Raw genomic sequence first — 18,049 nt, 5'->3', positions numbered from 1 at the left:
CCTCTCAACTGCTGTCCCTAAAAGCCCTCGTAACAAGGAATGGCACCCAGGGCACCCGACATCCGCACACCGACCACCGGCCACATGACTCTCTCATCTTCTAACGTGTAGAGCAAGCTGGACGTACCCACATGGTCGTAACCTCCGAGGTCCTGTTGCTTCGCAAGTCCTGCAAACAATCGCTGAAGACCCGTGTTTCTCACACCACGGAGCGTATGCCCAGTCTCACTGACGATATGTGAGCATGCTGGCGCACGCATGGCATTCACGAGTAGAAATTTGCTCAAACACCCACCAACTCGTTTGCGCTTACAACGCCTTATAGATGTGATGTCTGACTCTAGCATCCGTCGTGTCATTGACTTGCACAGACTTGGCCTTATCGCTCATGGTCAGTCACTAGATTTGTTATACAGAACCCATTGAATCGCACAGTACGTCGTTCACCGTGATCAGCACGGCGTCCAGTGTGAACCAGAGTCAGCTTTGACAGCAAGCATGCGTATTGGCTAAACACACTGCGGGGTTGGTTGTCGCCCCCGACCGGTGGGAAAAGCTTGAGTGCAGGACCTTGAACGTTGCAAAGGCCGTATGTTGTCCATCTGCGAAGTTCAGTCTGCTAAACCACGAACTGCCAACGGCTCATGGCATGTACGAAAGTTGTGTTTACTTGCCATAGATGCTTCGTATGCGTACATGTACAGTATCTAGCTAGCTATGCCACCGGATACTCCAGTTCTACATCCCGTCTTGCAAATGTACAAACGTATGATACAGATCGTCTCCACGCCCCGTCCACTGTCCGTCTCAAGCTACCTAGAACAGCCTGTTCTCTGCCGATGCCTTGGCGGCGTTGCGCTTCGCAGTCTGGTTTCTCTTCTCCCGGGCCTCCCGCGGCGGTTTGAAGAACAGACTCGGGCTCTCGTTCGCATCTAGCGTGTACGCGAGGTACCCGCGATGCGCGGGGTCACGGTAGTACTCGATGTCCTTGCGCCCTGTCGCATCGGGCAGTCTGTACTTGTACTTTGCACTGACCTGGCGCATGACGGCGCCGAGCGCCTCCTTTCGCTGGGAAGCGTCGGTGGAGGAGGCGAGTGCGCTGAGGATGGGCGATGGGATGAGGGTGGGGGACGTGGAGGCGGCGAGCGAGATCAGGTCAGGGGAGGCGTCGAGCGAGACGACAGGGTGCGAGTCCCCGCGCAGCACGCGCTTGATGGAGGTTGGGCTGTAGAAGCGCGTTGTGATAGTGCCGCCGAGAGCTTCGATGCGGGCGATTGCTTCGGCGGAGGCGCGGGAGACGATGATGTTGATGGGCGTTGTGAGGGCTTCTGGATTCTGCTCATCGTTAGTACAGCTCTGACAGACGCCGTCGCCCGAGCCTCTGGCAGGCATTGAGGACTCACTTTCGCCAAGAGCTTGACCCCGTGGCGCTTCACACCATGCAAGCACCTGCTCTTGTTCAACTCCTTCATCGTAATCGGCTTGCTCGGGTCCAGCCTCCCCTGGTCGATCCAGCTCTGTATGCGATCCAGGTTGATCGGGCTCATCTCGACCTTGAACGGATTGTACTTTCCGCGTCCGCGCTCCGGGTTCGTGATCCATTGCGGTGTCTGACCACCCTCGAAGCCCGCAGGCACCTTTCCGTGCGCATGTTGACCCTTCTGACCGCGACCAGCAGTCTTCCCCTTTCCTGAGGCGGGTCCGCGACCACGCTTGATGCGCTTGTTGTAGGCGCCGCTGTTGTCCGAAAGCGCGGACAGGATTGAGGCGCTGCGCTGTTGGGCGAATTGGACAGTTGGGCGCGAGGTAGAGACGACGGGGCGGGCGAGCCGCAGGATTTGTAACCGGGGCGGCATGGCAGCGGGTGGCTGGGGTTGTTATGCGTCGCGTTGCGGAGAGATGTTGCAGCGGCCATGAAGAAATTCTGTGACTAAGCTGTGACTAAGCGGCTTCGTCGATTTCATATGGGACGCCACTCCAACCCACCATCCTTGCTGGCAATGACAACTGCAAATCGTTTTATACGCCAGCCGAATCCGGCTTCAAGCTTACCGCACTATTCACGTTCGTATGCTGACAATACTGGTGTGAGATGCATGATACTTGACAGATAAACTTGGGTGGTATTATTTGAGCACTTAAACGACGTAAGCTGAAAGATGTCAGTGGTCACGGCCGCTGCTTCGTTGATGTTGTCACATTTCCAGTGCGAAAAGATATCTGGTGAAATGGATATATTCTCTCAAGCGGTTCGTAAGTCCCAGCTTGATCATCGACTGCAGAAGCCCCCAGTGTCCGTGCAAGATACAGAAGGCTTACAGTTGACAGGGTATGTATCAAGTACTACGTGCGAGGCTAACCCACGCAAGCTTCTTCAGTTACCTGTGGAGAATACATCACCATAGCCCTGATTACCAATAAGACATCAATCCTCGATTACAGAAAAACATATTAGCTTAATGGTAGCCATGCATATAACACTGTGCATGATCAACCTCCACTGGGGACATCGATGCGCCACATATACAGCCCGCCTTTCACTGTTCGACATGGTTGTTTGAGCGGAGAGTTGCCACATGAAATGCCAAACATTCAGTTCGTCTCGTGCTCCAGACGTGAGACTTCAGTTCCAATACCACTCGACACTGACTCGTTCACATCACCAAACAATGGCGAACATATCCAACCACTAACACAAGCGCCTGAATGCTCTCGTAAAAGCTGCCACTGCTTCTTCATCTCCGGTCTTGTAAGTAAACCATTCCAGAAGCCTTGTGCTGGTTTTGTAATCGAATACTCAACACTTCCGGGACTGTTCGCAACTCCCGATCCGGATGATGAGCCTGCACAGTCTACTCAATGGCCACCCTTGCTGGGCGTCAGTACTAGACGATGAGAAGATTGCAACATTCGAATACCTCACGGGTGTACGATTGCTCATCCAGGTCGGAGCCAACGACGCGAGACTTCTTCGTGAAGACTTCGATGTCATGAATAGCCCGGTGTGGGATGCGACCGAGTTGCCGGCTATCATTCGCGCGTTCCAGCAGCACAAGCTCGAGCCTGACCGCACTGATTTTGCTATACTGATGATGATGAATCCTCACTCTCATCTGCCCAACGGACCTTGTCAAGAACCTGAAGACCGAACGCTTGCTGTTGTCGCCCAGTCGGCTCTTCTTGATTACCATCTTCGACCTTCGAATGACAGCGATGACGAATAAGATGCAGTCGATGCAGTAAATCTCGATGAACTAAGTTGTACAGATTCGAAAGTGTTCTAACCACATCATAGCTCGAAGTGGTATGGGCTTGGGCAGACACATGCGTAGTCTTCCTGCTGCGCTGATCCTTTTGCCAATAACATAGGCACCTGTAGCTCCGTTCGTACATTTCACGATTTCTCTCGACTGCTGGACGATCAGGTTCTCCAGTACTAATCCAGTAACCACACATGTCATCTTGCACTTCCTCTTTCCATCGTTGCTGGTCGTAGGTGTAATTCTTATCAAGCTACTCTTTCACCGCTCTTTCATCCAGTGCTCACAGCTTTTACTCAGCGTTTGCTCAGCGTTTGCTCAGCGTTTATTCAGTGGTTGTAATCTAGCTATCGTTACGAATAACGACAAGTTCGCTCTTCCTCTTACAGACCTTGTCCTAATCTATTCACAAGCTCACCCACTCAACCTCTGTCCCACACAGCTAGACTCGCCAACAATGCACCCAGTGTCTAGCAACACCATGCTCCACCGAAAATCCTCACTCAACAAGGCCCTGTTCACCCTCATACTCACCACCGCCTCCGCAGGCCGTCACAAGGAGCCCTCCCCACCTCCCACGTGCGATAACATGTGTTTCACAAAGATGCGTGAGTGCACACCCGTAAGTCGCTCTGCCCTCCTCTGTAGCACAACGTCATTTGCTGACACACTGTAGACCTGCAAAGACTCCAAGTACGCCCGCCACCCAATTGCCTGCGCGGTTGCGTGCGAATGCCAGGTCTCGAAGGCTGTAGCGTACTGTCGCGACGAGTGCGAGTACGATTGTAAGGACGACTGGCCGCCTGCGATGGGCGAAGTCGAGGGCGTTGAGGGGTAGGAGGAAGGGGTCATGGGATGGATGAGGGGTGTCATGGAGATCACTGGTCTAGGCAACAATATTGGAGCTGGCACAGGATATTCAAGAGACAGGACGCAGAGCTTAGCCCTGATCTGCGGAGATTTGACTGAATTGGAGAGACCATCTTTTATGTGCATGTACTGAGGTCACGTCAGCGGCTCGATTCCCGTCCATCCAGCGGTTATCTACTCGATTATCCATTTTTACCTTCTTCATGGCAGCTATGTCGAATATTCAAGCATCCACAATAGTGCATCACCGAAAAGTAATATTACATAATTAGGTGCAAGGCCATCCGACCTTCGTTGGGTGGATGGGCAGTATGATGATGGCAACCCTTTAACATGATTGCTGAAAAATCTTATGCTCGTCGAATGGTTGCGTTAGTGATACAGCGTTTCGTGTACCTAGGGACTTGAAGGTTTCCAGCTGACAGATATTCGGCTCTCGCACGTAATATGCATGGTTCGGAGAAAGAAGGGTCTGAACCCCTCATATAGATTCCACCGGTTCCAGAGCTCACGACATCTCCTTCAAACAAAACTTTCAACATCTGAACAAAGTGTCTCAAAATGCACTTCCTTCATTCCACCTCCGGCGTCACCCTGCTGTTCTGTCTGGGCACCTTCCTTGCGACCTCCAACGCGGCCCCCGCAAATAGCCGGCGCGGCAGTTTTATTATCCCTGACTTTGTGAAACCTCATTGGTACGGCGTCGGTAAAGACATGCCGGAAAACAATGCTCACTTTGGCCCGGCTCAGTTCTACCCTCCATCCCACCATGACCACGGGCCAAAGCAAGATCAGGTCTGCCTTCAATGCAGCTACGAAGTCGATGCCTGTGTAAATGTAAATCACCAAATCTAACTCCTAGCACCGTGTTGACCATATACAGTCCTTCATGATCACTGGCACTACCGATCCCGACATCGATGTTTCGCTGTACAGGCAAAATTGCCAGTGCACGCAGGTTCGAGATAACGCGTTCTGTCGCGACAAATGTGGCCGCACTTGCCAGCAGTGGGATTACGAGGGGCCCTACCTGACTGAATACTGCCCTGGTTGTTACAGTTACGACTGGTAGACTTGAACATGGGCTGGGCATGACGATACAATCGAAGGCAAGATCGGTGAGGATGTGCACGTGACGTGGGAAACTTCAGGTGGTGGAGCTGTAGCTAAAGTGCCTGGATCATGATCCGGAAGTGAATTATTCAATGCTCACCGCTGTCTTGCAAATGGTGCTTGCTGGTCGCAGCTCTGGTCTCCTATATCAGTGACTGCTCCTGTGGACTGTCCCAACCAATCTGAGTCCCTCCATCACACACATCACACACATTACGATCGACATCTCACACTGACAACATGCTCATATTCCAGTTGGCCATCATCTTCGACCTTACGCTCGCGCTCGCCACCACAGTCGTGGCTGGAGGCGGCCCGTACAAGCCGAACTGCCACTCCTGCACCGTCAGGGTCCGCGACTGCAAGAAGGTACCCACAAATCTGCCCTTTACGACTGAGAATTCAAATGTGCTAACGATGACGCAGAACTGTCTGAACAACTACCACGGCGACAAGTCTTACGAGCTCGCGTGCCAGGTCGCCTGCAAGTGCCACATCGGCCAGCAGAAAGCGTTCTGCCGCGAGCACTGCGGGCTCTCTGAGAAGTGCCAGATTCAGCTTGACGGTGAGGAGACTGTCGTCTGAATGCGATTCCAGAAAGTCAGTGCGCTGCTTCAAATGACAGAGTCACTTGCAGCATGGACATTATGGATAAGCGGCACTTTGGGGTCATGGAGCGGGCTATAATTTACCGAGGCCAGGGGATCCAAGTAACAAGTTTTGGACATCTAGTACAGCGATACTCTCACATGAGCATCCAAAATCTACTTTTACTCGAGCGAGACCTCTTGGTCCACTTTAGCGTCGGCCCGTGACATGTATGAACAATGCAACACACAGTTCACCACTTGCCCTCCGCACTGTTACTGCAATCAAACTCAGTTACTCAATCACTACACTCACATCAACCAGCTTCAACTCCAACATGCGCATCATCAAGGTCACCTTCTGTCTCATGGCTCTTCTCGCGGCCACCGCCATTGCTGGCCGCGACAAGCCAGAACCCAAGCCCAAGCCTTCCTACAACGACTGCGACATCAAACTTACAAAGTGTGCCGAAGTAAGTACCCTACTCCATTGTCCCGACCACTCCAATCATGCTGACAGATGTGCAGGACTGCGAGAAGGAGTGGAAAGACCCCGTCGCGTACGCTGCTTGCGCTCAGCATGCTTGCGCCTGCGCGGTCGGAAAGGAAGAGTTCTGTAGTGGAAAGTCTGGTATCGGTGGCCCTGGGAATCTTTGCTTCTCCTAGAGCCAGTGCGACGTTGGGGATGCAAGGGGACAGTCGATGGACATGTGTTGGCTTGCATCACGGATATGGATTGATTGAACTTGTTCAGCGATGAGGCTGGACGTGGAAATCTCCAGATTAGCGAACATATCTCGATGTTTAGAGATTGGTGGAACTTTTAGGGATTATATCACATTAGGGTCACTTCAGCTACCTCCCTTGTCGACACGCAGTTTTGACACTCTATTCTTCGTCTCTTAGAATTCCGGTGTGCTGACTTTGAGTTCAAAGTCATTGCGGTTATTTACGGGATGACCAGAGCAATGCTCTCTAGTCACAAAGACGGGAAAGAGCAAGTTTGTGTTTGCTCGGTCCACACTTGCACGAGTAACGATCACCGGGCACCAAGCTGTTTGCCGAAACCACGTATATGATCGTACTGTGCCTCCGAACTTTTTCACCGCACCTGACGCCAGAGTTACTGAATTTGCCCTCTACTCGATAGCACAAAGCGTCACTGCGCAAGTGTAGCAATAGTTCATCGGCTTCACATCCATCGAGTAGCCTTGATTCTCTTCTCCACTTTAGCGCTCGGTACGAGGCCATTTTGCGGGCGAGTTTCGCTTGTAGAACCAGCTCGAATGCCGGTCGACCAGGCAGTTGACCTTTACCCGCATTCACCTTGCACGGCGGTCAGCTGCCGGGCTGCCGCACTATCTATATAAGCTCGCAAATTCCTCGATATACGCTTCTCTTCTTCTTTTTCTTCTTTTTCTTCTTTTTCTTCTTCACCAAAGTCCACAACCTTCACTACGAAAGTCAACTCTTCACCACTCGATTCCGACTCAAGCTTCAACGACACATTCTACAACATGCGTCTCTCCGTCATCTTCACCGTCGTTACGGCCGTCTTCGTCTTCGTCGCCACCGTCACTGCTAACAAGCACAAGAAGACGCCTTGTGATATTTGCACCGATGGCTACAACACTTGCGATGACGTACGTATGCTGATCTATTCTTGCAGGTAATCACACTGAACATTCCCGTAGCGCTACCGGAAACACCGCAGCGAGCGCATCTGCAAGGCCGAGTGCGACTGCGAGAAGGGCAAGGACGAGACTTGCCACATGTGCGGCCATGGTATTGGTTGCGAGTGAGCAGAGCTTGGGAAGGTTGCAAGAAACTTTTGTCTCGTGGACGTGGTTAAAGTGCATTTGAGATTGGCTTTGAATATACTGTGCACGCTTTACTAGAACAATTTCGATGATAGAAGATTGGGGAGGTCCACAGGGACCTGGCATGTGTAGAAATTGCCACTCTTTTCACTTCTTTCTGTATTGCACTGCGATTACTTCTCGTTCTATTTGTCTCTATCTCATGTGCTTGGGAGCCTCCAGACTGCCGCTTACGCCTCAAGTCCTCAAGTCCTCAAGTCCTCAAGTCCTCAAGTCTATAGAGTGGGTTTAACTTACTAGCTGAAGATGCGTTCAGGATAGTGACAAACGAAAACAAAAAATCTAAAAGCTACCTTCACTGCGTCTTCCCCATGCTCGTCTGACTAGCGTGCGCCGATCACGCAGCTTTGGAAACCCGTCCAATATAAATAACTGCTCGTTCAACATTTGGGGCTCTTTCCACCTCACTCCAGCTCAATCCGCAAATCCACTCAACTATCCAACCAAATTACATCACACGTACCAGCAATTGTGTTCGGTTTCCGCAACATCGCTCTCACCCTCCTAGTTACCACAGCCATTGCTGGTAGCGACCAGCCCACCTGCGACGACTGCCCCTCCCGCATGGTCGGCTGCCTCGAAGTAACACCCGCACCCGCACTATAACGCGAGTAATCTGCTAACGAAGGCTTCAGAGCTGGGATGGAGGCAAGTACTGCAAGGTCGCCTACAAGTGCCAGCTCTCCCAGGTCGACATTTTCTGCAAGGACATGTGCCAGTACGGCTGCGACAAACCTATGGGTCCTGAGCTCCCGGCAGATCCTCCCCATTAGGGCTAGACGTGCTGGAGGCATCCTGGGGTTATGTTGGTTACCTCACTTTCAAGAGAAGATCGCACAATGACTGGCCAGGCGGAAACGAAAAAGGATCTGAGATGAACGGTAATACAATGATTGCGCGCAATGATTTGGGAGAAAGAACTTATAGTGCGATGCTAGTCACTTTCACAATCGATCCTGTAGAGGCGACAGTCTAAATCACAAGGTGGAGGGACGAAATTACATGCCTACAATTTACCTTCATTGTAGTCTCTCACCTGCATCACTGCCATCTTCAAGCCACTAGCATGCCGACTCCGCACCCTAGCTGTGTTACATATGAGTGATCATAACCACCCGTATCCACTCTTCGCTAGTATACTCATCGAACTCAAAACACCACATCGTATACAACAGCACCATGTTCAACCTCCGCACCATCATCATTACCCTCTTTCTCACCACCGCCATCGCAGGCAAACACAAGCAGACTTGCGACGACTGTGCCGTCCGCATACTCCCTTGCTACAGCGTAAGTTGTACTCACCTGTCCCAACCCCATTCAACTCCAACGTCGAATGTCAATATGATGACGTTACTGACTGGAGGCCTAGAACTGCTGGCGCGACGCTGAGTGTGTGGCCCGCTGCGACTGCTGGCTCGCCCAGGGCGACGACTTCTGTCGCGAGCAGTGTCAGTACAAGTGCACCTGATCTCTGCAATCGGCGCTTGCTTAAAGGGGCAGGATGATCGCGTGAGCGATGGGTTCCATACTTGATTTCGATGAAGAACCGGAGAATGGCTGAGTATGCCTCGAGTGCATACGGGCTCAGCGATCTATGATACTTGAGCTCTAATGCTAGTCAACACTGCGATCTATCTCTAAATCCCCCTGCACGAATCTAACGCTCAATCTACAAATGCAACAGATTAAATGGGTATGCCACGATGCAAGCACTTCGCCAAAACGCCGTCTGTGTCGTGCGGTACACGTGCGCATTTACGCTTCTTAATCCAGCTTCTCCAACGCTAAAGTCTCCAACAAATCCTTAACCTTGACCAACAACTCCGGAACCCTGAACGGCTTGCTCACGACATCATCCATGCCGCTCTCTCGCGCTGTAGCGATCTGCTCGCCCCGCACGTTCGCTGTGACTGCGATGATTGGTACGTGTTCCTGGATTTCGCCGTCGAGCTGCATGCGCCGGATCTCGCGTGCGCACTCTAGACCATTCATTTCTGGCATCTCCCAGTCCATGAGGATAATGGAAAGGGGAACTCCATCAGGCGTGTAGTAAGCGGTCTTCTTGAGCTCAGCAAGTGCGAACAGACCGTTATCAGCAGTCGTAACGATACAACCGGCTTTGCGCAGCTGTTTGGCAAGGACCCTCTGATTGACAATGTTGTCTTCCACGACAAGGATGTGGAGCGGGCCCGATTCGGCCGGTGCGGGGGCTGATGATGCAGCTGGGGCTCGTGGTGTGATAGTACCAGGTAGCTCGGCCACGATTTGCTTGGGTGTAGGTTGTTCAATCTCCATGCCTGCTACTGAGGCGGCAAGATCGCGGTTCTTCTCGGCGTGATCCATGCTCTGGCTTGTCATTGTGCGATGCATAACGGGTCGACTCGACTCGATGGTGCGCTTGCACTGGATAAAAAAGCCAAACGTGCTTCCTACGCCTGTTTCTGAAGAAACGCCAATTTGGCCACCGTGCAGTTCGGCGAGTTGGCGGGAAATGAAGAGACCGAGACCACTGCCGCCATAGTGTGCATGTGTGCGCGGAGAGGCTTGTGCAAAGCGCTCAAACAGCAGATCCTTCTCTTCTGGTGTGAGTCCACATCCCGTATCTCGTACCTCTACCCGTAGGTACAACAGCTCGCCAGTACCCCAGTCTTCGCCCGTTGTAATATTGAGGAGAGGTACTCCTCTTGTCGGTACGAACTGGAAATCCTTGGTGTATGTATCGGGCTCTTCCGAATAGGCACTGACGTGTACGGATATCGCACGCTGAGGCTCTGCTTGCGTAAATTTGATTGCGTTGGTGATAAGATTGACCGTAATCTGGAGCAATCTACTAGGATCCAACAAGACCCAGTCAATGTTCAAGTCCGTCAAAGAGGGATCGGGGTGGAAAGTAAAATTGATGCTCTTAGCCTGAACTTCTGGTTTGAACATGTTCATGGCACGCTGCACGACGGCGATTGGCTGCGCGGGCACAGGTGTGATAAGGAGCAGATTCGAGTCCAGCTTCGACACAGTCAGGATATCGTCTACGATGGACTTCTGATGCTGTACGCAGAGGGCGATGTTGTTGGCCGCTTCAATACAATCTGCCACGACTACTTCGTCTGCTTTGCTGAAGCCGTGCTGGGTCAGCGTATCGCGGATGTCGTCTGAGCAGATCAAAATAGCAGATAGGGGATTGCGCATCTCGTGCGAAGTGATACTAGAATCACGTGTCAGTCGCTACGACCAAGGTGGATGAAGGATTTGCGTACTCGATAAACTCATTCTGTTGCCGTTTCGTCTCTTCAGCTTCGCGCAGTCTCGTCTCCTGGAGTCCTTGCGCCCATTTGATCTGTGAAATATCGGTGATGGACCCCATGATGCTAAGAATCTCGCCGTCAGGGCCTATCTCGGGAGAAGAATGGGACATGACCCAATATTCGATGGGGTTGCCACTGAGATCGCGAGGCTGCACATGCGAATTGTTGACTTGCAACTCACGAACGCAAGTCTGCTTGGTCTCATGGAGATCATCCCACATATCTTGACATGGCCCTTTGCTTTCTTCGGCCATCAGCTCCAGGAAGGAGAACTCTTTGCAGCCTTCTCTTGGATGACCAGTCATCTCAAAGTACCTGTCATTGCCTTCCAAGAGCATGCCGTCTGGGTCGAATAGGTACATGCCCAGCGGAGACAGCTCAGTCATACGCCGCATGCGGCTCGTCTGCAATGCCAACTCTTTGCTGAGTTGTTCCCGCTGGACTTGAGCAAGTTCGAACGCGCTCCTGCTCCGCTTCATCTCGTCTTCGAAGAGCATAACGGATGCAAGTGATGTCGCGAGTTGTCTGTTCATCTGCGCTGCGAAAGCTTTGTACTCATCGTCATAAGCCCTTCGTGGTTGCACACCAACCAGCAAGAATGCGAACACCTGCTCCCCATTCGTTGGCCGGACAGGGAAGATGATAGCTTCCTTGCATGGATCACCATATCCTCGCCATTCGATGCCTTCGAGCAGAGATTCGGGTAGTGTTCCGTCTCTTGTCTGCAATGTCGTTGGTTCGCGTGTCCTCATGGCCTCTCTGAATGCTGGGACGAACCCCTCCTGACTGCGTTTGAGATCCAGTTTCCGCGGCGACGCAGGATGTCCTGCAGGAATGCCGATCGAGCCTTCCAGTAGACAAGATTTGAGAGAGATCGTGCTGTCTGATGAGTGAGACGCTGTGTCTGCATCATCATTGTCGACAATCGAGTACAACAACGCGAAAGGTACGTCGATGGGATTGTGCTCAAGCCCCTCAAGCAGACGTAGCCAGAATTCCTTCACGGTGCGTGTCGCGCTGAGACGCTCACTAAGGTATCGCAGCGTTTGCATCCTTCTGGTGCTAACAACCTGATAGGTGGTTTCGAACGGTATATTGTAGAAGCCTAGGATCTTATCGGTCCCTCCGTACATTGGAGTAATGGACCAGGAGAAAAAGCACTCTTCGAGATAACCAAATCGTTCGAGGGGCAGGTGATCGTTCTCGATCTGTGATGCTCTCCCTGTATCCGCGCAGCCTTTGAACACAGGCGCAATGCCGTCCCATACCTCGGCGAATGGGCCTGCCATTCCAGTACCCATGAGTTCTGGATGTTTGTTGCCAGCGACCTCGACCTTGTAGGCCTCGTTGTAGATGACTGTAAGCTCCTCACCCCAAAACATCGCTGTGGGATAGGGACTGCGAATCAACAGATTAACGACTTCTCGAAGGGCTGATGACCATGTATCCATCTGCCCGAGCGGAGTGCTCGCCCAGTCGATGCTCCTTATGAACATGATATGTGGGTCCATAAATTTCCCTTTCGGTTGGGCAACTGTAAAGTCGGGGGTGACATCTTCTCTTGTTTGTATTGTTATAGACGAAGCGAGACTCGAGGCATTCGAGCTAGTGTTGGTGATCTTGCTGAACGGATTCGATGCAACTGCTGAAGCAGTCTCAGATTTCGGATATGCTTGGCGTGCTGTGGGCGCAACATCTAGTGCTGAGGTGACTGGCGCTGATGCTTTGCGGGCTTTCGCTGCCTCTGAATCGCGCTTGACGATGGCTGGTCGCAATGGCAGGGTAGCCGAGAGCCCACTCTTTGGGATGTCGGATGCACGGTACAACGCGTTGCCAGATATTATTCGCCACCTTTGGCGGATAGTAGATCCAGTCCAGAGCAAGCCTTGATAGAGGATAGTCAAGGGGAAAATGTCTTTCGAGTTGTTGAACCTGCTGATTCCTGTAGCCCAGATTCGAAATTCATCGTAAGTCGATGCGGCGAAGTCTTTGCTATTGCATTCCTCTGAAGCCTCCACGATGCTGTCCAGCAGCCGACTGTGCTGATTGAGCGCTGCATTACAAAAGACTGGTCTGATTGCGAGAGTATCGTCGATGAAGTCCGGGTCCAGATCGAGAACAAAGGTAGGCCGGGAGTCTTCGTCCAGAATTTCCTTCAGACTGAGGCTGTCTAGCTCCTGGAGCGCTGCAACTTCCAGCGGACTCGGACCGCCCGCATGAGCACCATCTGAGGCTGTGTGCAGCTCAGGTGATGCGTCGTCCATGGTCAATGGGTAGATGTCAGCGTAGACCCCTTATCTGAAAAGAGGCTGGTGGGGTGGCATTGCAGCGGTCGGTGTGATCAGCCGGGTTTTCGCAGTCGAGTCGGGGCTCGACTATTTGGAGGAATCGGTATGATGCAGCACGCTTGCTGACGCCACAAGCGCAACAGTCATCTTCAAGCATGGCGAAGGCGTGCCGGGAATACTGATGCAACTTAGGGTGCCTTCCATAATGCGTCAGCGGTCCTGTCTCTTTGCTTTCGCCTTTGCATCGTCTCAAGTAGACAGAAAGACACGCTTCTCATCGCTTGCGTCCGTTCTCGTTATTGCTTGTGCGCGCCGGCCCGATGACGTCGAAATCGAACCGCTTTGCCGTGGTTTCACTGGGTTGGCACTGCGATCTGCGGAATGGGGTCTAGGCCATTAGCTATGCCAACGCTCAGCACCGCGTGCGCAGGGCTGCAGTCAATCAATTTTGCTGGCGAATTGCCTCTGAACATCGGTGTGAAAACATGTCATGGGAACTTGATTAGGGCGCAAAATTGCTTTACACACAAGTTCTCAAAGTTTGGGGGTGCAAGTATTCATAATCTTCATTCTGCGCTAGCAATATGATGTCATAGTCCGATCCTTTCGATGCGGTCACAGCTTCTTCAGACTTCCAACATCTACACTCCAGCTGCCATCGAAGCTCTTGTTCAGCTCGAATGATTGTGCGTCACCGCTGCCCAAAATCGTCACGCTCTTGATCTGCAAGACCGTCGGGAAGCCGAACGTTCCCTCAGCCGTGAGTGTTGATCCGCTTAGTGTGAACTTGATCTCGCTGGTACCAGACTGTTCAAGACTCTCGCCATCGTCAAGGTACAGGGAGCCACTAGCAGTACCATCGCTTTCTGGCGCAACCAGAAGCTCAAAGGGCTTGTCACGAAGAGCCCTGGTAGTATTCGCGCTCTCGGTGCGCAAAGGCACAATGGAACCGCCATGGACAAGCACGGGAATATCTGTGGTAGGGACATTGGAGTACGTGATTGTGGCTCCAGCACCTTGTACCGCCCTGCGTGTGAAAAGATCGTACCAGACTCCGCCGGGCACATAGAAAGAGACAGACGAAGAACCCTCTTGTGTCACGGGGTTGACCATCAGTGAAGGGCCATAGAAAAACTGTGTCTCGATCGCGTATGTATTGGCATCTTTGGGGTAATGCATCCTGAACGCAGTTTAGCTTAAGATATAGAGGTATTTGGCCGCACTTACCATAGCGGTGCCAGCATGGGTGTACCGTCTACAGTCTGCCTGTGCATAGCGGTGTACATGTAGTCCAGAAGCCTGTAGCGAAGATCGATGGCTTTCTTTGCAGCTGCAGTCACGGAATCCCAACGATACGCCTCCTGAGACCTGGCTCCGGCTACGTTGTGGTTTCTGTAGAACGGGTAGAAGGCGCCCAGTACAGTCCATCGCGCACAGAGATCCTCGGTTACGTCGTTCAGGAAACCGCACACGTCAGCGCCAGCCTACGAAAGTCAGTGTAGAAAACAAGGCATAGAGATAGATACATACCATTGGGACTTGGAAGAAGGAGACGAACTGAAGGAGATGTCGGATGGATGTCAGGTACTGGTCCCAGGCCGAAACATTGTCACCTAGCCAGTGGCCGACGTAGCTGCCGGCACCAACGAACGTACTGCGAGTGATGACCATAGGTCGCTTATCAGGACGTCGCTTGAGCATGCTGTTGTGGCTAGCCTCGCTCATCATGGTTCCGTACAAGTTATGCGTATCGTACTCGGTCCAGCCTCCCGAGTGGACGAGATCGGTCTGAGCGGTCTTGTTACTTAGCCCGCCTGCCTCGTTCTTGATCTCATATTTGGGGAACAGAAGGTCCCGGTCAGGAATTCCTTTCTTGTCACCACCGGACTGTCTATTTGTGATTTCAGGAATGTTAGATGATGCGGCCGAACTAGCCTTGTTCTGGTCGCACGGAAAGTCGCAGAAGCTTGAAGGTTCGTTCATGTCGATCCAAAGTGCGTCAATATCAACTCCAGTGTCTTTGTCGAAGAAGGTAGCGAACTCATTATCCCAGTAGCCTTGCGTGTTCGGCGCAAACCAGTCGGGAAATGCGGTAGTGCCTGGCCAGACCTGGCCCTTCCAAGGATCACCAGCGCTGTTCTTGACAAAAGCACCAGCTTCCACACCCCTGTTGTAGGATGGGTAATCTTGAGCAGCGACGGCAGGGTCGACCATGACGATGTAGTGCTGGTTACTGCTGTGCAGGTTGTTGACGAGATTACGGACTTCGTTGAGCGGGAATCTCTCGCCCAAGGTGAAGACCTTGTACTTGTCCATGTAATCAATATCTGTCCACATTGTCTCTAGAGGGATTCCGGCTGCGCTGTAGTTGGCAACCACGGCTGCGACCTCACCGATGCTTTCGTAGCCGAATCTGCATTGATGGAATCCCAGACCCCAGTATGGCATCATCGCAGCCTTTTTAGTGATCTCGCTGTACTCTCGAGCAACATCAAACGGTAGGGGCCCGGCCATGAAGTAGAGATCAGCTACTCCACCGATGGTGTTGTATTCCAAATACTGGCCATTATCATTGTTGATTTTAACATCCATACCATTGCTGTTTAGCATCAGGACCCCGTGCGACAGGCCAGAATCGGCCCGCTGCTCGAAGTAGACCGGGTGAGTTCCGTAAAGGTTAGTCTTCAGAGGCACGGCACCAGCGTCACGCCCCCACATTGTTCGGACATAATTCGAAGTCGGTAGTCGTAGAGAATCAGTGTGCTCGCCCAGACCGTAGATAGACGGGTTGTCCGGCAAGGATGTTCTGAGGCGCAGATACTGGGTTTCGAAAACGATGTTAGATCCCTTGGTGCTGAAGAGGACCTCATCATTGCTTTTGCGCGTGACGGTAAACCAGAATGGCTCTTCTCCCACAGAAACATCAAGCAGCGATGAATCAGAGCTGACCGATCCACCAGGTCGCGGCACGACGAAGTCCGGTATTTGGTATACTTGTTCGTCTTTGTCGAAGATCATTACATGGAGGCGGGAGTCTAAGGTATTAGTGCAAGATCGATCAAACTACGGGATTGCAACGTACCGGTTTGCCATTCTGCCAGAAATTTGAGGTCGGTCAGGTCTGGACTGTAAAGGTTGCAAGCGGCGCCAGCCAAGGTCAAGTCGGCTGTTATGCTGTTCTCTCCGCGCACGACATTGCTGGCTTTGTAGCCAGGACAATCGTCAGCTCTTCTCAGAGGGACTGCATTTCCCCACTTGGGAAAGTACGAGCCGAGTAGCAATAAACCCTGTAGAAAAGCTGTTGTTGCGGCTGGCATTGCGGAAATTGCAGTCAGGGAGCCATTGTGGCGAGGAAGCCATGTCTGCTCTATATAGTCCGCTGAACATGACCCTTAGCCCTTGCTCTTTGCGATCATCGTGCTTGTAGAAATTGACATGACATGTGGTAACGGTTCCACGAGAGTCTGAGATGATTGGCGATCTTACAATTCGTCACGAGTGCGTCCAGCATACTTGAGGGTGCTATAGCCGAGGGCATGCAAGGCAAACGGCTGTAGTAGGCCGGTCGTGTAATGCAGCTACCGATTCGGGTTGACGATGGACACGCTATGCGGAACGAGCAGCTGTAAGCGGTCGACTGTCTGCAAAAGTGTCAGAAGCTGCAATGAAGGCCTGTAAAAGCCATGACGATCCCGCTGTGCTTTGTGGGGTAAACAATAGCCTTGTGGGACCACGTGCAAGCATTGCCCACGAACGCAAACACGCACCTCTGTACAACGTCGTGCTATGCGTGCGATATAAAATGTATAGGTAGCAGCTGATGTAACCAACAGTTGCTGAGCAGATGGTACTCCCTGCTGCACTGCGAATAGGTGGGCGCATGTGTATCTGAGGATCACTACTCGGCAGTCTCCCCTTCCTCTCTATAGGTCCGAAGAGGCAAGCTAGATCAACGTATTCGGCCGAAGCCATCGCCATCCCTACCGGCAGGTCACAAGCCACCATCAACAACACCGACTTAACCACTCATTCCCACTCGGTCGGACAACCTTCCAATCGCCATCCGCATGCCGCAACAGCTCGCGCTGTTGCAAACGCCGTTCCTCGTTGGGCGACGTCATTCGCTACCAATAGAGTTCCTGCCTGGCGGGCTGCGGCTAGGACCAATGCCTCCCTTGCAGTGCTAGCACGATCTTAGCTGCTGTTCGCCCGCGCAGGTCACAGGTCAGGTTGAGACAGCCACAACACTGTGGACCCAGGAATTTGTGCAGGCCAGTCCTGTACGCCGGCCCTGCGATGTAACGATGGTTGACTAAATACCCAAGTCCTGCGTCCAAATGCTGCTGGGGAAGGTTTGCCTGTGGTCAGAAGACCTAATCTGCCGTCACGCTGCAGCAAAAACCACATCGTGGCAGCGCTCCAAAGGAGTGTCTCATGTCACGCAAGTCCCAACAGACAAACAGCTTTTCAGCTCTGAAATTCCAAGACTTTCCGAGCCTATACACAGTGGATGATCATACCAATGCAGCATCTTGGAAACATGACTTCATTCCTGCGATTATACAGCATCCTGCTCCATCCTGCCCTGCACAAGCATATGCTACAATCGCGTGCATAGTCACACAAAATCGCTGGCCTAGGTCTCAACTCCTAGTGGTACTGAGCATGAGCATCGACACCAACGATGTTGCCCTTCCGCGGCTCGGCTCTGTCTATCAAAGAAGCTCGTTAAGCATTCTTTGACAT

General features: G+C 52.3%; 8 protein-coding genes across 8 annotated transcripts; 5 read left to right on the top strand and 3 right to left on the bottom strand.

Moving 5' to 3' along the window:
* Positions 1–588: 588 nt before the first annotated feature.
* M421DRAFT_421623 (50S ribosomal subunit protein L15) lies at positions 589–1,879 on the bottom strand. Its single transcript, XM_033592895.1, has 2 exons — positions 1,404–1,879; positions 589–1,335 (listed from the first exon to the last, which is right to left on the bottom strand). The coding sequence occupies exons 1-2, from the start codon at positions 1,854–1,856 to the stop codon at positions 817–819; spliced, it is 972 nt and encodes a 323-aa protein (XP_033448034.1). The 5' UTR covers positions 1,857–1,879; the 3' UTR covers positions 589–816.
* Positions 1,880–2,076: 197 nt separating this feature from the next.
* Positions 2,077–2,419, top strand: M421DRAFT_421622 (uncharacterized protein). Its single transcript, XM_033592894.1, has one exon. It carries the CDS (start codon positions 2,160–2,162, stop codon positions 2,403–2,405), a length of 246 nt encoding a protein of 81 aa, XP_033448033.1. The 5' UTR covers positions 2,077–2,159; the 3' UTR covers positions 2,406–2,419.
* Positions 2,420–3,632: 1,213 nt separating this feature from the next.
* Positions 3,633–4,121, top strand: M421DRAFT_393413 (uncharacterized protein). Its single transcript, XM_033590046.1, has 2 exons — positions 3,633–3,882; positions 3,937–4,121. The coding sequence occupies exons 1-2, from the start codon at positions 3,718–3,720 to the stop codon at positions 4,096–4,098; spliced, it is 327 nt and encodes a 108-aa protein (XP_033448032.1). The 5' UTR covers positions 3,633–3,717; the 3' UTR covers positions 4,099–4,121.
* A 538-nt stretch (positions 4,122–4,659) lies between these two features.
* M421DRAFT_421621 (uncharacterized protein) lies at positions 4,660–5,328 on the top strand. Its single transcript, XM_033592893.1, has 2 exons — positions 4,660–4,967; positions 5,014–5,328. The coding sequence occupies exons 1-2, from the start codon at positions 4,692–4,694 to the stop codon at positions 5,200–5,202; spliced, it is 465 nt and encodes a 154-aa protein (XP_033448031.1). The 5' UTR covers positions 4,660–4,691; the 3' UTR covers positions 5,203–5,328.
* An 840-nt stretch (positions 5,329–6,168) lies between these two features.
* M421DRAFT_6032 (uncharacterized protein) lies at positions 6,169–6,496 on the top strand (the record flags this gene model as incomplete). Its single annotated transcript, XM_033595781.1, has 2 exons — positions 6,169–6,303; positions 6,359–6,496. The coding sequence occupies 2 exons, from the start codon at positions 6,169–6,171 to the stop codon at positions 6,494–6,496; spliced, it is 273 nt and encodes a 90-aa protein (XP_033448030.1).
* Positions 6,497–7,347: 851 nt separating this feature from the next.
* Positions 7,348–8,483, top strand: M421DRAFT_6031 (uncharacterized protein; the record flags this gene model as incomplete). Its single annotated transcript, XM_033595779.1, has 4 exons — positions 7,348–7,473; positions 7,525–7,615; positions 8,219–8,292; positions 8,346–8,483. The coding sequence occupies 4 exons, from the start codon at positions 7,348–7,350 to the stop codon at positions 8,481–8,483; spliced, it is 429 nt and encodes a 142-aa protein (XP_033448029.1).
* An 806-nt stretch (positions 8,484–9,289) lies between these two features.
* M421DRAFT_175370 (aerobic respiration control sensor protein arcB) lies at positions 9,290–13,381 on the bottom strand. The gene is made up of 2 exons (XM_033587826.1): positions 10,968–13,381; positions 9,290–10,915 (listed from the first exon to the last, which is right to left on the bottom strand). The coding sequence occupies exons 1-2, from the start codon at positions 13,277–13,279 to the stop codon at positions 9,478–9,480; spliced, it is 3,750 nt and encodes a 1,249-aa protein (XP_033448028.1). The 5' UTR covers positions 13,280–13,381; the 3' UTR covers positions 9,290–9,477.
* Positions 13,382–13,842: 461 nt separating this feature from the next.
* Positions 13,843–16,832, bottom strand: M421DRAFT_421619 (glycoside hydrolase family 31 protein). The gene is made up of 4 exons (XM_033592892.1): positions 16,386–16,832; positions 14,834–16,338; positions 14,531–14,787; positions 13,843–14,483 (listed from the first exon to the last, which is right to left on the bottom strand). The coding sequence occupies exons 1-4, from the start codon at positions 16,618–16,620 to the stop codon at positions 13,919–13,921; spliced, it is 2,562 nt and encodes an 853-aa protein (XP_033448027.1). The 5' UTR covers positions 16,621–16,832; the 3' UTR covers positions 13,843–13,918.
* Between the last annotated feature and the right edge of the window lie 1,217 nt (positions 16,833–18,049).

The sequence above is a fragment of the Didymella exigua genome (assembly GCF_010094145.1).
Source record: "Didymella exigua CBS 183.55 unplaced genomic scaffold M421scaffold_16, whole genome shotgun sequence".
Lineage (NCBI taxonomy): Eukaryota > Fungi > Ascomycota > Dothideomycetes > Pleosporales > Didymellaceae > Didymella > Didymella exigua.
This window is presented reverse-complemented; position numbering and strand designations above follow the sequence as displayed.